This window comes from Daktulosphaira vitifoliae, unplaced genomic scaffold (assembly GCF_025091365.1).
Source record: "Daktulosphaira vitifoliae isolate Bord-2020 unplaced genomic scaffold, ASM2509136v1 Scaffold_3, whole genome shotgun sequence".
Classification (NCBI taxonomy): domain Eukaryota; kingdom Metazoa; phylum Arthropoda; class Insecta; order Hemiptera; family Phylloxeridae; genus Daktulosphaira; species Daktulosphaira vitifoliae.
In genome coordinates, this window is record NW_026099574.1 from 42,114,421 (window position 1) to 42,133,861 (window position 19,441).

The following is a 19,441-nucleotide window of genomic DNA, read 5'->3' on the forward strand; positions in this document are numbered from 1 at the left end:
AAAAAAAAAATTTGTCCCGACGATCTATCTTCTATACGCAAATGGCTACCATATTGAAAAATATACTATTTTTGTATGATAATTATGGGTTTTGTATTTTATTTTAATAGAAGTTGATATTGCTTTTGCAATTATCCATCAATTTTTTAAAATTAAACACTATCTACAGATTTGCATCGAAGCGTTTCTTATGATAGTGATTTGAATCACTGTCAGATTAAATCTATACTGGACCCTACTATGCAATGTCTCCACTATGCCGCGACCCCACTGTGCTACCGTTTTTTTTATTATATTAATTAGAAAGATTTTTTTATTGTTTAGGCTATATACGAAAGTCTTATTGCCGATTTGAAATAGGTGCAAAAATGGGTTTAGAAAAGTATATTTTTGTCTCGGATAAAAATTCCTTGTAGACCAGTAAATTCATTTATAAATAACAAACAATTTTTTTTTTTAAGTATTGCATCAAGAACTTCAATTTTTATATACGTTTGCCATAAAAATAATAACTATTTTATAATTTTTTATAAATTCTCCGTAAAAATTACAATATTAAATTATTAAATATTAATTTCATACTATATTTAATTGCTATAATAAATATTTATACATATATTACACTTATAAAATATAAAACTTGTAACCAGGATATAAATAAGAAAATAAGAGATCATGTTGCTTTTGGAATAATCCATCATTTTTTTTAATTATACTCTATCTACAGATTTGAATCAAAGCGTTATGTATGATATTGACTTAAATCATTGTCGGATTAAATCTATACTGGATTCAACTATGCCACGTCCACACTGTGCTGGGTTTTTTTTTTATTATGATTTAGTAAAACTAAAAGATCTTAGTCTACCGTTAGATAAGAATATTATGAGGATTTTTTTATTAAAAATAATCGAATAAATATAGTTAGAGCGCATTAAAAATGTTTGATTACTACCATTCAATGATTTTTACAAGATCACTTATGGGTGGTCATAATAATCATTTACATGAGATCAATTTGAAATACAATTGTAAATCTATTGTGTTTTAAATCAGTAAGAAATTCTTAACGTATTTTATTATTTTTTAGGATTTTTTCCTTATTATTATTATAGTTATTATTTGGTTCTTATAAATTTATTACACTATCATAATTCATGTTTAACAATTTTGTGATATTATTCTTATAGAAAAACCGCCTAATCAAGTTTTACAATTATTTTCCGTAAAGGATTTTAAATGTTAATTTGAAATTTCTAATATTAAGAAGAATATATAGGCCAAAAAGATATAATATCACACAACAATAAGAAAGTAGAAGCAACATAGAATTACAACAACTGTATAAAGAACCGGATATAGTACCAGTATTACGTTATAGAAGAATCGCATGGGCTGGCTACATATGAAGGTCAAATAGCCTAATGAAAGCAGCGATATTAAATTGGAATCCCTGTGGGAAAAGACCACTAGGCAGACCAAAACAAAGATGGATTGATAAAATAAAAAAGATTTTAGAAGAAATTGGAAACAGAGGCACAGGATAGAGACAAATGGAGGAAATCTGTGTTGCAGTAATGAGCCTCAATGGCCTTTGAAATGCTGAAAGAAGAAGAAAGGATTTTAAATATTATGTCAGGTCATGGCCTAGTCAGATCTGTTCTAGTTTCACCTAGATCGTCCACTGGTGTGTTGTTAGTTATTATCGAGGTGGACATAATGCCCATGCACTCAAACCTGTTGGTCCATTGTGCGCTGGTGTGTTGTTAAATTTCATTTTAATCTAGATATTTTTTAAATACATAATTTTAATATCTAGATGAATTCTTCATTAGTTATTGATGTAATAATTTAAATACCTGAATTTACTTTATTTTAAACTCTATTGCTGTATTGGGCACTTTATTATCCGGCAATCGTCAAAAACCCTAGGATATATTTCAATGGAGGCTCATAAGCTATAAGTCCTTAAACCAACTTAATATAACACATAACTTTAGATGCCGAGAATACAAACATAAACCAGGTCGACATAGGATGATTGAATTAATATAAGGCGGCATTGGAAACCATAACTTTAAAATGACTATTTTTATATAAAGTACTGACATTTTTTATCAACATTTTGTTGATAGTTTTAGTAAATATGAGTAAAATGATCATTGTAGGTAGTCACCTAAATTTCTGATCAGGGGTTTAATTTGAACCTGATTTTTAATTAATAATTTTAATATGTTGTAGATAAATAGAAAAAGTTATATAAGAAATATAACTAAAGTTTTTCATTACTTCAGATTTGAATATAGAGTCGTTAATATAAAAACTTTTACTTTATAAATTAAACATGATAAAGCACGTTTATGTTAAAGAGATGCTCTTTGTATTTGGCTACTTATCAATAAGAAAAAATTTTTATGCATCTGTGGCTTATAAAAAAATAGTTCAATTATTAGATTAGATTTTTTTATTTAACAAAGTATACATTTAAAAACGAAAATAATTAAATAATATAAGTACATACTATTGTCAACAATTCTTAACATAAGTATAAATCACAATCTATAAACAAAAAACCAAACATTTATTAGATTAATTTCAGGCTAGTTAATTAAAATTATTTTTCACCCTCATCAATTAAAAATAAAATTATAACAAAATAATGAGACATTTTAAATGCATATAATAATTAACGCAATACAAATATTTTTAACCGCTAAAATAAAACGAATTATATACTGTTGTGAATATTGAAATTATATTTTTGTATGTTCAGAGCTGTATAAGAGTTTAAACAAAGCTAAACAATAAGTATTTACAAAATTAATTTTATGAATAATACATAAAAATTACTTACAAGTAAGTTATATTTTACCTAATTATAAATGAGATGGGTAAGAGTAAATTGGTGGTATAGATGAGCTGTAATTATAATTATATAGCTGTGATTTGATGAATTCGATTTTATCTTCTGGTTCTGGATAAGTACTAGCAACACCGGTTGCATAAGCGTATTCCATTACTTTTACAGCAATTTTCAAAGAACATTCCTTAATTGATTGAAGTGGAGGATATAAACTGCCATTGTCTAAGTCTTCTTCAGTTACTAGAGCAGCTAATGTCTAAAAATTTAATTAGAAATTACTAAAATGCCTTTAACTAAAAAATAGCTTATACAAATTTAATTTACTTGAGCAGCAATTATAAAAACTTCATCTGTAATTGTTCTTACTCCAGCACAAATTACTCCTAGTGCTACACCTGGGAAAATGTATGAATTATTACCTTGACCAGGATAATATGTTTTGGATTTGTAAGTTACAGGATTGAAAGGTGAACCACTAGCAAAAACGGCTTTTCCCTATTTAAAAATTCAAAAAATAAAAACACTAATTTTTTAGTGTACTGTAAAAATATGTTTGGTGTTTTATACTTACATTAGAATATGTGTAAGCTTGTTCTGCTGTGCATTCAGCTTTGCTAGTTGGGTTACTTAGAGCGAAAATTACTGGGTGAGAATTATAAGAAGAAATTTCTTGAATAATTTCTTTATTGAATACTCCCCCAATGGCAGCAGCACCAATGAGTACTGTAGGTTTTACTTTCCTGATTGCTTCAGATAATACTTTTATTGGTGATACGTTTTTAGCATATTCAATTTTATGACCAGTTACACCGCCTTCTGGTCGGTCTTTAACAACTAAACCTTTAGAGTCAAAAAGCCAGATTTTAGAACGAGCTTCTTCCAATGTCGTACCTTCTTTAAGCATAGCCATTACACACAATTCAGCAATTCCAAGTGCAGCCTATAAATAATTTTTAAAGTAAAAATGTTGTTTATTTAATGTCATTATTGATTTTTTTGACAGTAAATAAAATCTTTAATTACTGTCGTAAAATGCTTCCATACATATTTGAAACAAATTTAAATAGAAATTATCATATTTTTTAAAATTATACGATTTTTGAATTAGGAGCCCGATTATTAATAGAGAACAAAGTCATTGTAACGTTTTTTTTTTTTAACAAGCTTTAATTCGAAATAATTTAGAATATAGCGAGTATTCCGTTACTTCTCAAAAAAAAATTCAAAATCGATTAATTTTACCGAAAATGTATTTTTTCCTGCTTTAGTGGCTCATAACTCCTACAAATTAATATTTCAGATGACTTTTTTTACCTTAAATTACAATGTATTAGCTATAAATTAATATATGTTTAAAAAAGATAAGTTTTTTGGACATTATCAAAAATTAAAAATCAAAAAAATTTGATATGATTTTTATGCCTCCACTTAACATTACTTAATTAGAGAATTTTCAAAAACTCATTAAAGTTAAAAACAAGATATCTTATTTTTCCTCGCCTTATCCCAACTGCTTGGGATCGGCCAACAAAAGTTTTAACAAAGTTAAAAACAAGATATTATTAAACAAAAAAAAATTTTCGATACATAACATATCATTCAGCTACGCATTGAAACTAAAATGATAGCGTTCTGTTTATTATTAAAATATTTAATTTACCTCACCAGCGCCTTGAAATAATATCACATTATCGGATAATCGAGTTCTTGTTATTCTCAATGACGCAAATAGCCCAGCCAATGCCACCGATGCTGTACCCTGAATATCATCGTTGAACGTACAATAACTTTTACGATATTTGTCTAAGAAACGGAAAGCATTGGAATTCGCAAAATCTTCAAACTATATAAGTATTTGAAGTATAAATTTTACATTATATATTAAGTTCAAATTTATATGTACTTATAACTTTTATGAAGTTATTCCAAACACATCATTTACAGTCAGTACAAAATTTTTATTTATAGGCTTGAAAGCTTAGTAATGTGTTCTAACTGGGATTTAGTGTTGGGGGAGTTTAATTTTCCCTAAAACAAATTAATTTTTATACTACTGTATATTCCACCACAGTGGCGGATTTCCAACATTTTTCTGAAGGAGAGAGGTCCTAAAGAATTAAATATACTTGGAATATGTATCAGAGTGTTACATCACATATTAAATAATATAAAAATATTGTTGTCTGGGGAGTTCAGACCATTCAGACTCCCCCCTCCCCGCAAAAATTCACAACTGTTCTACCAATAAATTTGGACAAAAAAAATTTATAAATACATATAAATCTTGACTATAATAATATATTTTAATAATATTCAGACATAATAATTGATTAAAATGTATAAATTTACTTGAATAAGACAATTTTGACCATAACGTTTCACAGCAGCTTGCATAAATTCATCAATAAAATCATCATAATCTTTGCCTGTTACGCGTTTCTGTTTACTGCCAATGTAATGAGGATCATTCAAAAGAGTCTATGGAAAACAAACTCATGACATTTTGACACATAAAGGTAAGGTAAAGAACGCTCACTTGAGTATTGGTGCCACAATCTAGAGTTACGGGCAGACATTGGTGTGGTTTGATACCAGCGAGTGCTGTATACAAAGCTAATTTTCCAACTGGGATGCCCATTCCATTTACCCCAAGATCACCAAGACCAAGAATACGTTCGCCATCAGTTACAACTATAGCTCGAACATCTTGTTCAGGCCTAAAATATAAAAATGTAGTGTAAGTGAAAGACATTTTAAATTAAATTTATAAAAATATCATATAGCATATATTGGAAGGACAAAAGAACTATACCTAATAACACTAGTCTAATATGTAACTTTTTAAGTTCGAAATTAATTATTGCAATAATCCAATGATTCAACTTTTATAATTCTACTTGCTATGGCATAATGACTACTATTTTTCTCAAAATTATATATAATTTTCTGTTTCTTATTTAACTTTACACTACTTAAAATATCCGTTACTTATTTATTGTTTTTTATGATAGTGATTTTAATCACTGTCAGATATCACCTACATTAAAATTAAAATAATTTAACTAAATATATATTAAAACAATAATAGTAACCATCTTTACACATAAATTCAAGATAGTTAGATAGATGGTTCTTCAAATATACTTAATTGATATTTCCTGGAAAATGTGCACTGAACGTTCTTAGTTGAACTATAATTAAGCCCACAATAATACAATTTATTATAGCTTAGATCTTCTTAATAAGAATTATTTTAGCTTCGATGCGAAGCTGAGAAGGTATTGGTTTTACTAAAATGTGTTTTTTTTTTTTTTTTTTGTGTCTGTTACCCCTTTTTCTCAACTCTCACCGAACCGATTTCTTTCAACGATACGTCAAAAGATCATAAATCGTATCTAGTCGAAGACATTACCCTTAAAAATTGAAAAAATTTCCCTCGTTCCCCGTAAATGGGGGAAACCTCCAAAAAAATTACAAATTTAAAAATCGCTAATTTTCGAAATTTTCGAAATTTTTTTTACTAAAAACTGCCGTAACTTTTTTAAAAATGAACATATCAATATAATTTTTATTTTTATAGATTTTTCATGTCTTTACCTATCATTTGGTATATTTTTTTTATAAATCTGACTTTTTACCTGCCCACAAGGGGGGACTTAAAATGACAACTTTTTCACAAAAAATTGACTTTTTCAACTTAACTTTTGAAAGTGTTTTGGAAGGTCTGGCACTTTTATATATATCTTAAATTAAAGCTAATGTAATATACTTTATAATGGTAATAAAAAATTTCGGACTTTATTTTATCTTCATGGTGAAAACAGACATTAAACTTAATAAAAAAAATACGATTTTTGTAAAAAAATTCTTTTTTATATTTTTAATTTTATAATCCCCTCAGGGGTGTGCTAAGCAATTAGCACTACGGGTTTGGCGAACCCGGGGCCCCGAGCCCTGAGATTACCTTAATTGGTTGTCTCAGTTTTGGTCCTCCAGTTTGGGGGTTTGGCGGTGGGCTAACAACTCACCCCAGTAAAAAAAAACAGTGTTAAGAAACCTATCACTACTAAGCCTCGGAATACAACAGATAATTTGGGAAATAGAATTGGAACTGGAACAGGAAAATCTGGAATATTTCGATTTGGGATAAGATCCCTGTATAAGCCAGGGGTCCTAAAATGCATTACTGGTATAATTAAAGAATATAATGTAGATTTAGTAGCCCTCCAAGAAGTAAGATGGTCAGGTTCGGGACATCTTAAATCAAATAACATGACAGTTTTTTATAGTGGAAACGATAATGGAAGACACGAGTACGGAGTTGGTTTTATAGTGAAAGAGTCTTTAATAAAAGTAGTAAAGAAATTCGAAGCAGTAAATGATCGATTATGCTATCTAATAATTGATGGGAAGCCTTTTAACATAGCAATAATCAACTGTTATGCACCAACAGAAACGGCAGACAATGATTATAAAGACTCCTTTTATGACAACCTAGAAAGGGTATTCGACTTAATACCTAGAAACTGCGTAAGAATTGTAGTTGGGGATCAAAATGCCCAAGTTGGACGAGAACATGTGTTTAGATATACTATAGGAAAGGAAAGTATGTACATTGAAAGCAATGATAATGGATTGAGATTAATAAGCTTCGCCTCAACCAAAGGATTAGTAATAAGTAGCACCCAATTCCAACGGAAAGAAATTTACAAACAAACCTGGGTGTCTCCAGACGGAAAAACTAAAAGCCAAATTGACCATATACTTATAGATAAAAGATATAGAACTAGTGTTAGACAAGTAAGAAGCTATAGAGGGGCAGATGGAGACACAGACCATTACCTTGTCATAGCATCTTTTAAAATCAAACTGGCTAATAGTTGGAATCAGAAAAAATTAAATAGTAAAACACGCCTGGAAATAGAGAAAATTAAAGATCACGAAAGAGCCAAAACATACCGACAGAATCTAGATAACGAACTTATGGAAAAATCTCATAATGCAGTACAAAACATTGATGAAAGATGGAACATAGTTAAAAACTCAATTAACAAATCATCTGAAATATTTAAAAAAGAAAACACATCCCATGTTAAAAACTCATGGTATAATGATCGGTGCAGAGAAGCCATAGGAAAACGCGCAGAAGCAAGAATAAAAATGATACAAGACCCATCTCCTAATAATACAGAAGAATTTATTAAAACCAAAAAAATAGCAAATAAAATATTGAGACAGGAAAAAAGAGCAGCGGAAAAAGAACTTATCCAAAAAATAGAAGTACATAGGCTCAACCCAAGATTATTCTTTAAAAAATGTAGATCAATAAAGGAAGGTTTTAAAGCTCAAACCCGTATTGTCAAGGACCACGATGGATATTTGATTACGAATGAAGAGGGTATCATCCAAAAGTTTCAAAAGCACTTTGAGAATATTTTAAACATTGACCACGATGATACGAATGAAGATGAATGCGTGATGTATCATACGGCACAACCTCTCCTTGAGGAACCAAGTCATAAAGAAGTCGAGGATCTTATCGGGATTTTAAAAAACAACAAAGCCCCCGGAGAGGATAATATTAATTCTGAGTTATTAAAGATCGGTACTAAACAACTTGTAAATAAAATACATGGACTTTTAAAAGAAATATGGAATACCAATCGTATACCTGAAGATTGGAAAACAGCCATCATTTGTCCCATTTTCAAGAAGGGTGATCCCATGGACACAGGTAATTATAGGGGAATCATCACACTATTAGACTCCTGCTACAAAATTCTATGGCGATACTACGAAGGTTGGAAGTATATTCCAAAGATATAATTGGAGACTATCAAACTGGATTTATAAGAGGAAAGTCCACCTCTGACCATATATTCACTATAAGGCAAATAATGGAAAAATTTTATGAATTTGGAAAGGATATCCACATGTGTTTTATAGATTTCAGACAGGCATACGACAGTATTAATCGAGAGAAACTGTGGATGGTACTAGAGGAATTTGGAATCCCAAAAAAACTTATCCATCTGATAAGAGAATGCTACAAACATACCTTGTGCAAGGTAAAGTTTGGCAACGGTTTATCGGAGAGCTTTGAAGTTAAAACTGGCCTTAAACAGGGTGATGCACTATCACCAGTCCTTTTTAATTTGGCGCTTGAAAAGGTGGTCAGATCAATGCCAATGAGTCAAGGCATGGAGATTCTGTTCAAAAATACGCTCCTTGCCTATGCAGACGACATAGTTATTATAGGAAATACCCTACAAGAAGTAGCGACAAGAACAAATTATTTAATTAGAGCAGCAAAGCCAATGGGCCTGGAAGTAAACCAGGGAAAACCAAAATATTTAGTCATGACGAGAGGAACAAGGGACAACTCTCACCTAGTAGTTGAAAACTATACTTTTCAACAAGTGAGTGATTTTAAATATCTTGGGGTAAACATAAGCCAACAAAATAATATGCACAACGAAATTAAAATAAGGATATCTGCCGCTAACAAGGGTTACTATGCTTTAGAAAAATTATTCAAATCAAAACTTCTTTCTAGACGATCAAAGGAACGACTATACTCAAGCTTCCTACGGCCAGTGTTAACATATGCGTGTGAAACATGGTCAACAACTAAAGGAGATGAGGAAAAAATGGCTTGTTTTGAAAGAAAAGTACTCAGAAGGATATATGGACCTATTTTAGAAAATGAAGTGTGCAGAAGAAGAACTAATAGAGAAATACAACAAATTTATCGAAAACCTGGTATTAACGCTTTCCTCATGAGCAAACGAATTGAGTGGGCAGGGCATGTATGGAGGTCAAATGGAATTTTAAAGAAAGCACTAGAGGGAAAAATAAATGGGAAAAGACCTAGGGGCCGCCCAAGACAGCGCTGGATAGACAGGGTCAATGATGACCTTAACAAATGCAACCAGGAAGTGACGATAGCAGACAGCGTTGATAGAAATAGGTGGAGGAATGTAGTAGAGGCAGCGAAAGTCCTTCAAGGACTGTAAAAGCTGAAGAAGAAGAANAGGACTTTAAGGACTGTTTAAAGCTGAAGAAGAAGAAGAAGAAGAATTTTATAATGCTATAACTTTTTGAAAGATGTATGGATCAATATAATTCTTTTTTTTTGTAAATGCATGATATCTTTACCTATCATTTGGTATATTTTTTTTATAAATCTGACTTTTTACCTGCCTACAGGGGGGGGATTCAAAATGACAACTTTTTCACAATAAAATTGACTTTTTCAACTTAAATTTTGAAAGTGTTCCGGAAAGTCTGACACTTTTATATAAATCTTAAATTAAAGCTAATGTAATCTACTTTATTATGTAAAAAAAAAATTTCGGACTTTATTTTGTCTTCACGGTGAAAATGGCTACCAAATGCTATTATTGTGTGAAAATTCTCAATTTTATTTTTTACATTTTTAACTTAATAATGCTATAACTTATTGAAAAGTGTATTGATCAATATAATTTTTTTATGGGAAATACTATTTTTTAATATACCTTTTTTCATTCGACATACTTTATCTTAATCAGGATATTAATAAGGAACTAGCAGTTTATGAAGCTTTTGGAATAATCCACCAATTTTTTAAAATTAAACACTATCTAAAGATTTGCATCGAAGCGTTTTTTTTTGATAGTGATTTTAATCACTGTCGAATATCATTATACTTGATCCAACTATACCACGTCACCACTGTGCCGCGACCCCCCCGTGCTGGGTTTTTTTTTCACTTCTCTCAGTTCAAACATTTTCATCTATTAATTAGATGAGTTAGGTTATATTTGCAGGTAGGAAAAGTCTTTTTTTCACATATTTTAGATTATAAAAATGGACACATTCAATCTAAATGTTAGAGCGCTTAAAGTGAATAGAATAGTCAACTAAATTAATAAATTGCAATTTCTTAAAATTGTTTGATATATTTTATTATAGTAAATAAATATCGAAACTGTCTAAATTCAAAATACTATTGCTTTTTGACCTAAGACAATTTCGTGATTGTTTTCTTTTAATTGTATAGAGTACTTGAATTTATTAAAAAGTTATTTTAAGTTAATTTTCATTATAACTATTTATATTGCCTTTATTTTTAAAAATAAACATGTAATTCCATAAAATACGATATTATCTAACGCGAAATTTTTATGATCCTCTATTTCATTGAATGAAGGAAAATATAATAAGTACCAGTTTTTGAGTACGTCATAAACGTGACCGGCATCATGGATTGATATAAACAGTCCTCTAGGTTTTTGAAAAATTAGACCATATTTTTGACAAGCTAATCCAACGGTAGGGGTATATACTAAAGGCATAAAAGCTTCAACATTTTCAGCCATTAATCTATAGAAAAGCTTTTCATTTCTTTCCTATTTAACAAGAAGTAAAAGATTAACGTATAAACGCGGTACTATTGACCATTTACCGTACATGCTTACTTGTAAACCCATTAAATAAATATATTTGTTTAAATCGTCTGAATAACGTGCAATATTTGCTAAAGCTTGTTCAACTTGTTCATCTTGAGTTTTGACACATGGTGGTAATAGCCCAAGAATTCCTAAGGACTGCCTTTCCTCTATTGTGAATGCTAATCCCTGTATAAATGAAAATTTTCTTTGAATAAATTATCCTATAATTATTTGTTTAACCAAATTAAAATAACATGATCGCGAGTTTTAGAAATGCTAAAAGCTTCAACAGTCACTTAATGACAGAGTGCCTCAGTGAGCCTAGCCCATCTTAAAATACTTTGGTGCGTTGGTTTAGCCACCTTTAAATAAAAATAAAAATATTTTTATGGTATTTGTTAAAAATTATAATTGCTTCCCTCTTTCAAGATTGAAATGGCGCTATTTTATTAATCCCTGTCAGATTTGGTTCAAATATGTCTTGTCCTCACTTTACTGAGTCTCCGCTGTAATGTTTTTTTAGCATAAAAATGTTAATAAACGTGTTTAGATAAAAATGAGTTTATCTTATAAAATAGTATCTAAATATGTCCATAAATAAAAATGCTATTATTTGAAACTCTAGCAAGATATTTGTCATAGCAGCAAGCTACCTTTTTTGAGGTCCGCGGAAAAAGATTTATGTAGATCTCTTTAGCTACACAAGAGGCTGCAAGGATGTCAAAAATTTGACAACAAGGCTTCTTACAACGTAGCCTGCAGGGTATCCCATCTTTAACTATATGTTAAATTTAACCACTATATCAAACTATTAATACTTCGTCTCCCTTAATCCCTATTACATCCCAAATTGAGCAATATAGTAATATTCAAATTAATAACCGCGTATTAGTTACATAGAAGATTCAAATTAAAATTAATTTAAAAGAATAAAACCAATGGTTACTCCTGAAATACCTCTTCATTTACTTAATATATATAATTAGAGAAAATTATTAAATTTAGTATGGTTTAATTAAAAATAATATAAAAAATTGTCTTTGATTGAGTGCTAATTTTTAGATATAAATATTATTGATTAAAATCTAAACAATATTTTTATAAATTTAAGATCTTAGTTGAGTGAAAACTCGATTATTATTATACATCACGTAAAATTAAATATATTAATTTATAAGTTCATATTTTTAAATATTTGCCTTTGTAACGCCCTTGCTTGCTAGAGACACTGACCTTTGATCCCGTTGCACGTCTTAATACCGACTACCTAATTAACTATAAACGTCGTTGAAAACAAAAATACCGTGTACTTCTTGTATTGTTGTTAGAATACTTAACATGTTAAAATTCATAAATGTTTATAAACTTCGATTATGTCTATGGGTATAATAAACTAAAACAGAAACAACAATATATAGAGTGTTCAGTAAATAAGGAAACGGGCTCTTATTTTTGTCATTGTTTGTAACAATTGATCTGTTTCCTTACTTACTGAACACTCTGTATTTTAAGTTAAGTAAACAATGATCGGTGTATAATAATCGGAGAAGTGTTCCATTGCATCAAAGAACCATAATGGTTTTATAATTTATAGAAACTAGTTTTGCTTTTGTTATGTATCGGAAATATAAAAACATTGTAATTATATTAAATGACCTTACACTAGTTTTATTCATTATACTATACAGAATTAATGACCTAGAGCATTCTTTAAACTAAAATGTTATTGTTTGGTAACTCGATATTAAATAGAGTATTTATGTATCGTATCAGTTAATAAATTTTTAATTTTTATTCATTTTGATACTAATAATAATGTTATCTAAAAATTCTTAAAGAAATAATTTAAAGTTTTTAATATTGTATTGATTTATAGGTTTTTATAAATAATTTCAAAACAATTATTATTTAAAATAAAATTTTATAATATATTTTCAACGGCACCAGGATAGGTCATCTTGGATATTTGTTATAAGTACGGCGTTTAATAAAAAGAGGTTGTTTTTCAATGATCACTTTTAAAAATATATATATATTTTAGACATTGTATAAAGCCTGTCCAAATTTTCAAACTATATTTAATTTAACCAGATAAAGTACCTTATAACAATATCTAATAAAATTTATTAAAAGTTTGAAATTCAGATTTTTAAAATAGTACACTTTTATAGAAAGGCAAATTAACAAGGTACAAGTACCAAGTTTGTTATAACTAAACTATAAATAAATCATAGTTATTTAAATTGTTGCTTAAAAAGTTTAGAGTTACACTGGAAAAATATTACTTATTGTAGTACAATGCAATTTAAGTCTATTATGTGATACAAAAATAGATTTGTGTGAGGGCAAAGCTCCTTACGAATCAATATTTTTAGTATCCCGAGTTTTTAGCTGAACATGTATATCTATACAGAGAAAGAATGACTACGGATGTAAGGAGGCAATTGATGAAAGTCGCTATGAATATTGTAATAAAGCCGGCTATATCTAATAAAAACTTATGCATAACATATTATCAATATATAATATTTATTATAAATATGTCTGTATGTACTGAATTTTCATAATTAAAAAAAATAAAAAAATGAGATTTTAAAATGAACTTTTTTTTTGCGATACAAAAATCCTTTGATAAGAACAAAACCACCGTCCGTACATGCCTCTGTGTGTTTTTATACATTTAAATTGTAAAGATAAACAATTTGATCATAGCTCATAATTATTTAGGTTTTTGTTTTAATAAACAATTTTAAAAATTTCTTCAACAAATTCGAAGATCATCAATACAAATCGAAATTGTTGAAATTAATTGATTCCGTTAATCGATAATTGTGCATTCTTAAATTATCGAGTTTCAACAAGATATAATTTTTATATTTTTAAATTAAGCACAATGATATTGGTGTCAGTAAAATTAGAGTAAATTTGAATAAAATATACATATATTATATCATAAAACTTCTATTTTTATTTAAAACTATAATTTTTTCATAATGTATGTGTGTATATTTAAGATTAACCATAGAACTTTATTTTATATTTTAATTTTCATAAAAGTTGAAAAATGCTTAAATTAAATTTTGATAATTTATCGAAAGTTCACAATTCAGTACTTGTGTACTGTATACCGTTCTGTATAAAACCAAGACTTTTTATAGCTAAATACCGAATATGTAATATAGATATTACTGGTCATTGTTTATTTTTGCAATTATATAATTTATGTCTTATTTATGTTTTATATTTAGATAAGCTCATTAAAGTACTCATAAGTTTTTTAATAATAACTAGCGAAAAACTAATAAAAATAAATTGAGTGTAACTGACTTAAGATAATGATTCTCAAATCATTTTTTTATTTAATAAAAAATATACCTATTACATAAATTAATTATAGGGTCACACAATACATTCCTACCGATTTTATCATTTTATGTAATCATTTATCAGTACGTTATATGAGCTAACTGATTATTATAGTACCCAAAGAATTAAAGTTTCCGACAATATTAATATCCATTATAGTGAATCTGTGCTAAAACAATTATCTTATGTAATTGGTATTGGCATGACGTGGTTAAACAAGTAGTCACTGAGTAACTGTAAGATCTAGTCAACATGTAAGTTATAAGGCTAAATGAAGTTGTTGTTTGAAATCTAAAACCTTTTAAGAGAACCGAGTTGAACTCACAATATTTTATTGATAATAAGTAAAAATATATTTTATGTAATTTATCGATATTATATTATTTAAATATTTTATACAAAATAAAGTACATGAAAATACTATGATGATTTTTTTTTTATTTTTTTAAATAATTATGCAAAGTCACGAGTGTAATAAAATATTGCGTCTTTCTACTTATTTTATTATTATTAACACATAAGTATAAATTTATATTCAAATTAGTTTGTAGGCTTGGATTTAGCATTGTACTGCAAATAAACATTATGCACATAAGTTCGAATTGTGTTATGAGTGTATGGGCCAACTTGTGGTTTAACTACTACAAACATTAAAAACGGCCCCCCATGTAAGGTTATACTTTCATATTTCCTTCGACTATTTGTTACACTATAAACAGTTTTTGTGCACCCGTATTAGTTGTTATTGATTTAAATTATCGTTATATAAGCTGAAAGTAAAAGTTTTAAAAACTATAGATAAAAAATATCGATCTAATTTAACAGTTTTTAAAAATTTTGAATATTAATTTTTTTCAATCTATAGTTTCTACAACTATTTAACAATTTATTATTGAAAATAAAAAATCTGTCATCACAAAACTTATGAAATTTATTAGATATAATTAATTATAGCGAAAGAATGTAAGTTATCTTATCATTCTTACTTTATTTTTTCCAGAGTTGTCATTAAATTATTTTTTTATTTAGTTTTACGTTAAAAATCTAATAACTGCCTGTCAAATCATTCGAGTAGAATATTATTCGTTAAGTTTAAATAACACTCATTAGTTTTTACACAACTACATTAAGTGTTACGTCATTTTTCAATTACGAATGGAAAATTGTATATCTAAAATATATGTTTGATATTGACAAACAAAATTCATGATTATGTGACAAAATATACCAGTAGTTTTAGCAGAGATAATTTGTTGATTAAAAATAAATTATATCATTAAGCAGAGGCAGGAAATAATGATAAAAACCGAAAATGATTTCTCAGTTCCTATCCCTAATAAAAGAAATTTTACGATTTCAACATCAATTTGATTTAAGTTCTATCTTTTTTACTATAAGCCTTGATATATTTTTATTCCGCGTTAATGAATAAGATTTAACTTAACCTTAACTAATATCATAATAGGATCTAAATTTTTTCATCACGATTTCATGAACCTTAAAAGAATGAATGCATACCATAATTTTTATATTAAATAACAACCTTGATCTATTAAAGCAGTATTGCATGGTTGTTAAATTCAGGTACACTTTCACCAGGAAATCATTCATTATTTGATGACTAACATCAAAAGCTTATTAGAAAATCATTCATTGTGATTATGGATCACAATTAAAAATTTAATAACTAGAACAACAAGGTTGTTTATCTTTTTTATCATCAAGAAGGGAAATTCAAAATATAGCTACGAAAAATATTTTTTAAAACAAAATAACAATCCATAGGTGTTATCTAATTATATTAATTTTATCATAAAACGAAATAATTATAATTGTAAGAAACAATTTTTATAATTATTAGTCTGAATACTTTGTTATAGATGTATATAAGAAAACATTTAAAGATTGACGTTCATTTCTGAAAATCATATAATTATATTTATTTTGATATCAAAATGTGTAGATCAAGTCTATTATAGCAACTTTAATGTCTATCATTAAAAGTCACATCATCTTAAAATATTTTTATGTGCATAATTTTAATGATTCTGGTACATCACGAATGACCGTCACGGTTAGGTGAGCTGAAAAAGTAAAAATTTTCTGGTGAACTTTGATAAGATTAAATTTCTTAGTCAAAGTCACAAGTACGTTATGGTTTCAAGGGCAAACACGTACACTAATATGTATCTTAATTTTGTTTCTCTGAAGCATTACGAATACAGTTTATAAAAAATTTAATTTACTACTGATAACCCTACCGTAATGTTAATTGTTTTCAATTACTCTTATATCTGTCATTGACTAAGCCTAACCTATCGCATTGTTAATATTTCAATTTTATATTCTAAAGGTTTGTACAAATTTTTAGTATATAAAATTATAAATAATTATATAATTAAAATTTTATTAAGAATAATACTTAAAAAATATCTGGTTGTTCAGAATTGTATAATAATATATTCGCTTTTTAAAATGTATATTTTTCAGACTCTTAAACTCATTTAAATATAATATAAAATATTTATTGATCAATGCTCAACATGTTCTTATTTTTGTGTGTTAAAAGTCAAAACTAATTGCCGAAAGTTGATAAGGTCGTTTAATTCACCTTCAAAATCTCAACAACTTTTAGAAAATTAAGAGCAACAATTGCATATACAATTAATGTACTTTATAACTTTTTATGAAATAAAAATATATTGAGAATTTATAAAAGTAATATGTTTTCTATTCTATTACTATAACATGATAAAATAAATAAAAATTATTATTTATTGAAAAGTTAACTTCTCAGAGACAACTTAATGTAAAATAAAGTTCTTGCTATAATTGTTAACAAATAAAAATTCTTCATATCAGATATTTGAATATACTTAATTTGATCTTAGTTAAATAACTTTTTTAATTATTTAATGGAATCATTAAAAATAGTTTAATAGTTTTGTGTTAATACTACATAATGCAAATAAATATTAATGTAGCGTTCAGAACAGGTTTTTATTAAAAGCTACCCAGAGTTATTTCTAATCACTGGATTATCGTGATTTTCAAGTTAAGTAAATAAACTAAGGTTTAAAGTTATCATTTATTTTTAAATAAAATTTCCTATATTAACAATCGAGAAAAGTCAAAATTACTTATCCCAATCATTAATCATATCGCGACTTTATACTAATTAAAATACTTAAAATTATTTTAATATATTTCACTAAGTTTATTTTTATAGGAAGAACAATTTTATTTATTTTTATATTATAAAAATTATTCTAGTATGCGCAAGAAGATTTGAGTGATCACTTAATTAATCTTTTTATTTTTGTGTATAGCAATTAAATTATTTTGAAATTACTAAAATAAAAATAATTTTGTAGATTTAAGTATTATAAATTAACAAAAACTATACTTTTGCTACAAAAACTATTATTAACAATATTTCCAACTTTAAAAAAAAACTAAAAAGATCTTAGAAATAAAAAGATCTGTTAAACAATAAAAAGTTATCTTAAAATTTAAAATGATGATCAAATTCGTAAGTTATTTTAACAGTTCTTGAAATATTTGTAAAAGAGTTATCATTACAAGTTTATAATATGTGTTTATAGAAATGCTGTATACTTAATACATCTTTATAATGGTCATTAGTTATTAGATAACTTAGCACTGTACTAAAAATCTGCTAATTTAAATTTAAGTGTGCTAACATAAATTATAACTCAAAAAGAAACTATTACATTTATTAATTTTATATTCTTTAAAATCAATATTTAAATAATTTCCATAAACCGCGTTAAACATTATCTTATTAAAAGTTGATTTTTAGGAATTACATACTTTATTTAATCGACCGTCTCTGAGATGATCCAATCCACTGACCATGGCTGGAGATATTGGCACCGACGACCCATGTGGAAATTGTCCTAATCTGTCAAACGATGTCATTTTTCGCGATGATGACTGAAATCCCTTTGATATTGAAACACCCAGCGTGGTGAATTAAAAAAAATATTTGTCGAATTGTGACAGGGCGGAGCGTATTTACGCCAGTAGAAATGAACGACGACCGTTGAATGTCTAGTCTATTCAAAAAAACTCGTATGTTTTCTAACTGACAGCCGAAAGTTGAATGAATTCGTCACGTCAAGTGGCGATAGTCACCGGTGAAGGGAAAATATCACCTTACCGGCGTTCTCCTACCCGCTTAGTTTTCAGTCCCCACCACACCCGCACACTATATAGCTGTTGTTTATAGCCTCCCACAACAATATATAGAAGTAATAACAAGTACATGTGACCTGTCCCATAGAAACGCGTGCGCGTAGAAAATCATTACAGTGACGTCACTGAAAGCTTAGCTGTAACTTTATTTACTGTTATGTATTATTAATTGTTAAGAGGGAATTATCCCTAACTGAAATATAATATTTTTTCCTTTATTACAGTAATCACTCCATCGTATAAAATTTAATTACACAATGAAACAAAAAACTGTGTCATCTTCAGTATTCACTATAAATTTGGAGTCTGGATAATAATATGATAGTAAATAATTTAAAAATAAAATATATTATTTAATAAATTTTAAATAATTATTTTTATTAATTGATAAAGATTATAAACGTATTTATTGCATTTGCATAATACTACACAAACTTTATACTTGGTGCATTTTAAATAAAACTTTGATACAAATTTAACATTTAATTATTTTATTATTATATAATATATTAGTCAATTAAATCATTAAATCATCAAGTTATTTTAATTAAACCTATTA

At 27.6% G+C, this 19,441-nt stretch overlaps 1 protein-coding gene across 2 annotated transcripts; it reads right to left on the reverse strand.

Moving 5' to 3' along the window:
• Positions 1-2,576: 2,576 nt before the first annotated feature.
• Positions 2,577-18,831, reverse strand: LOC126903217 (NADP-dependent malic enzyme-like). Of its 2 annotated transcripts, XM_050681288.1 has the most exons (10): positions 18,499-18,831; positions 11,326-11,484; positions 11,075-11,256; positions 5,400-5,580; positions 5,213-5,341; positions 4,524-4,706; positions 3,435-3,803; positions 3,188-3,358; positions 2,873-3,119; positions 2,578-2,797 (listed from the first exon to the last, which is right to left on the reverse strand). In XM_050681288.1, the coding sequence occupies exons 1-9, from the start codon at positions 18,604-18,606 to the stop codon at positions 2,877-2,879; spliced, it is 1,725 nt and encodes a 574-aa protein (XP_050537245.1). In that variant the 5' UTR covers positions 18,607-18,831; the 3' UTR covers positions 2,578-2,797; positions 2,873-2,876. The 2 variants fall into 2 exon arrangements, with proteins under 2 accessions (XP_050537246.1, XP_050537245.1); XM_050681289.1 differs by lacking the exon at positions 18,499-18,831 and having other exon boundaries at positions 2,577-2,797; positions 11,318-11,465.
• Between the last annotated feature and the right edge of the window lie 610 nt (positions 18,832-19,441).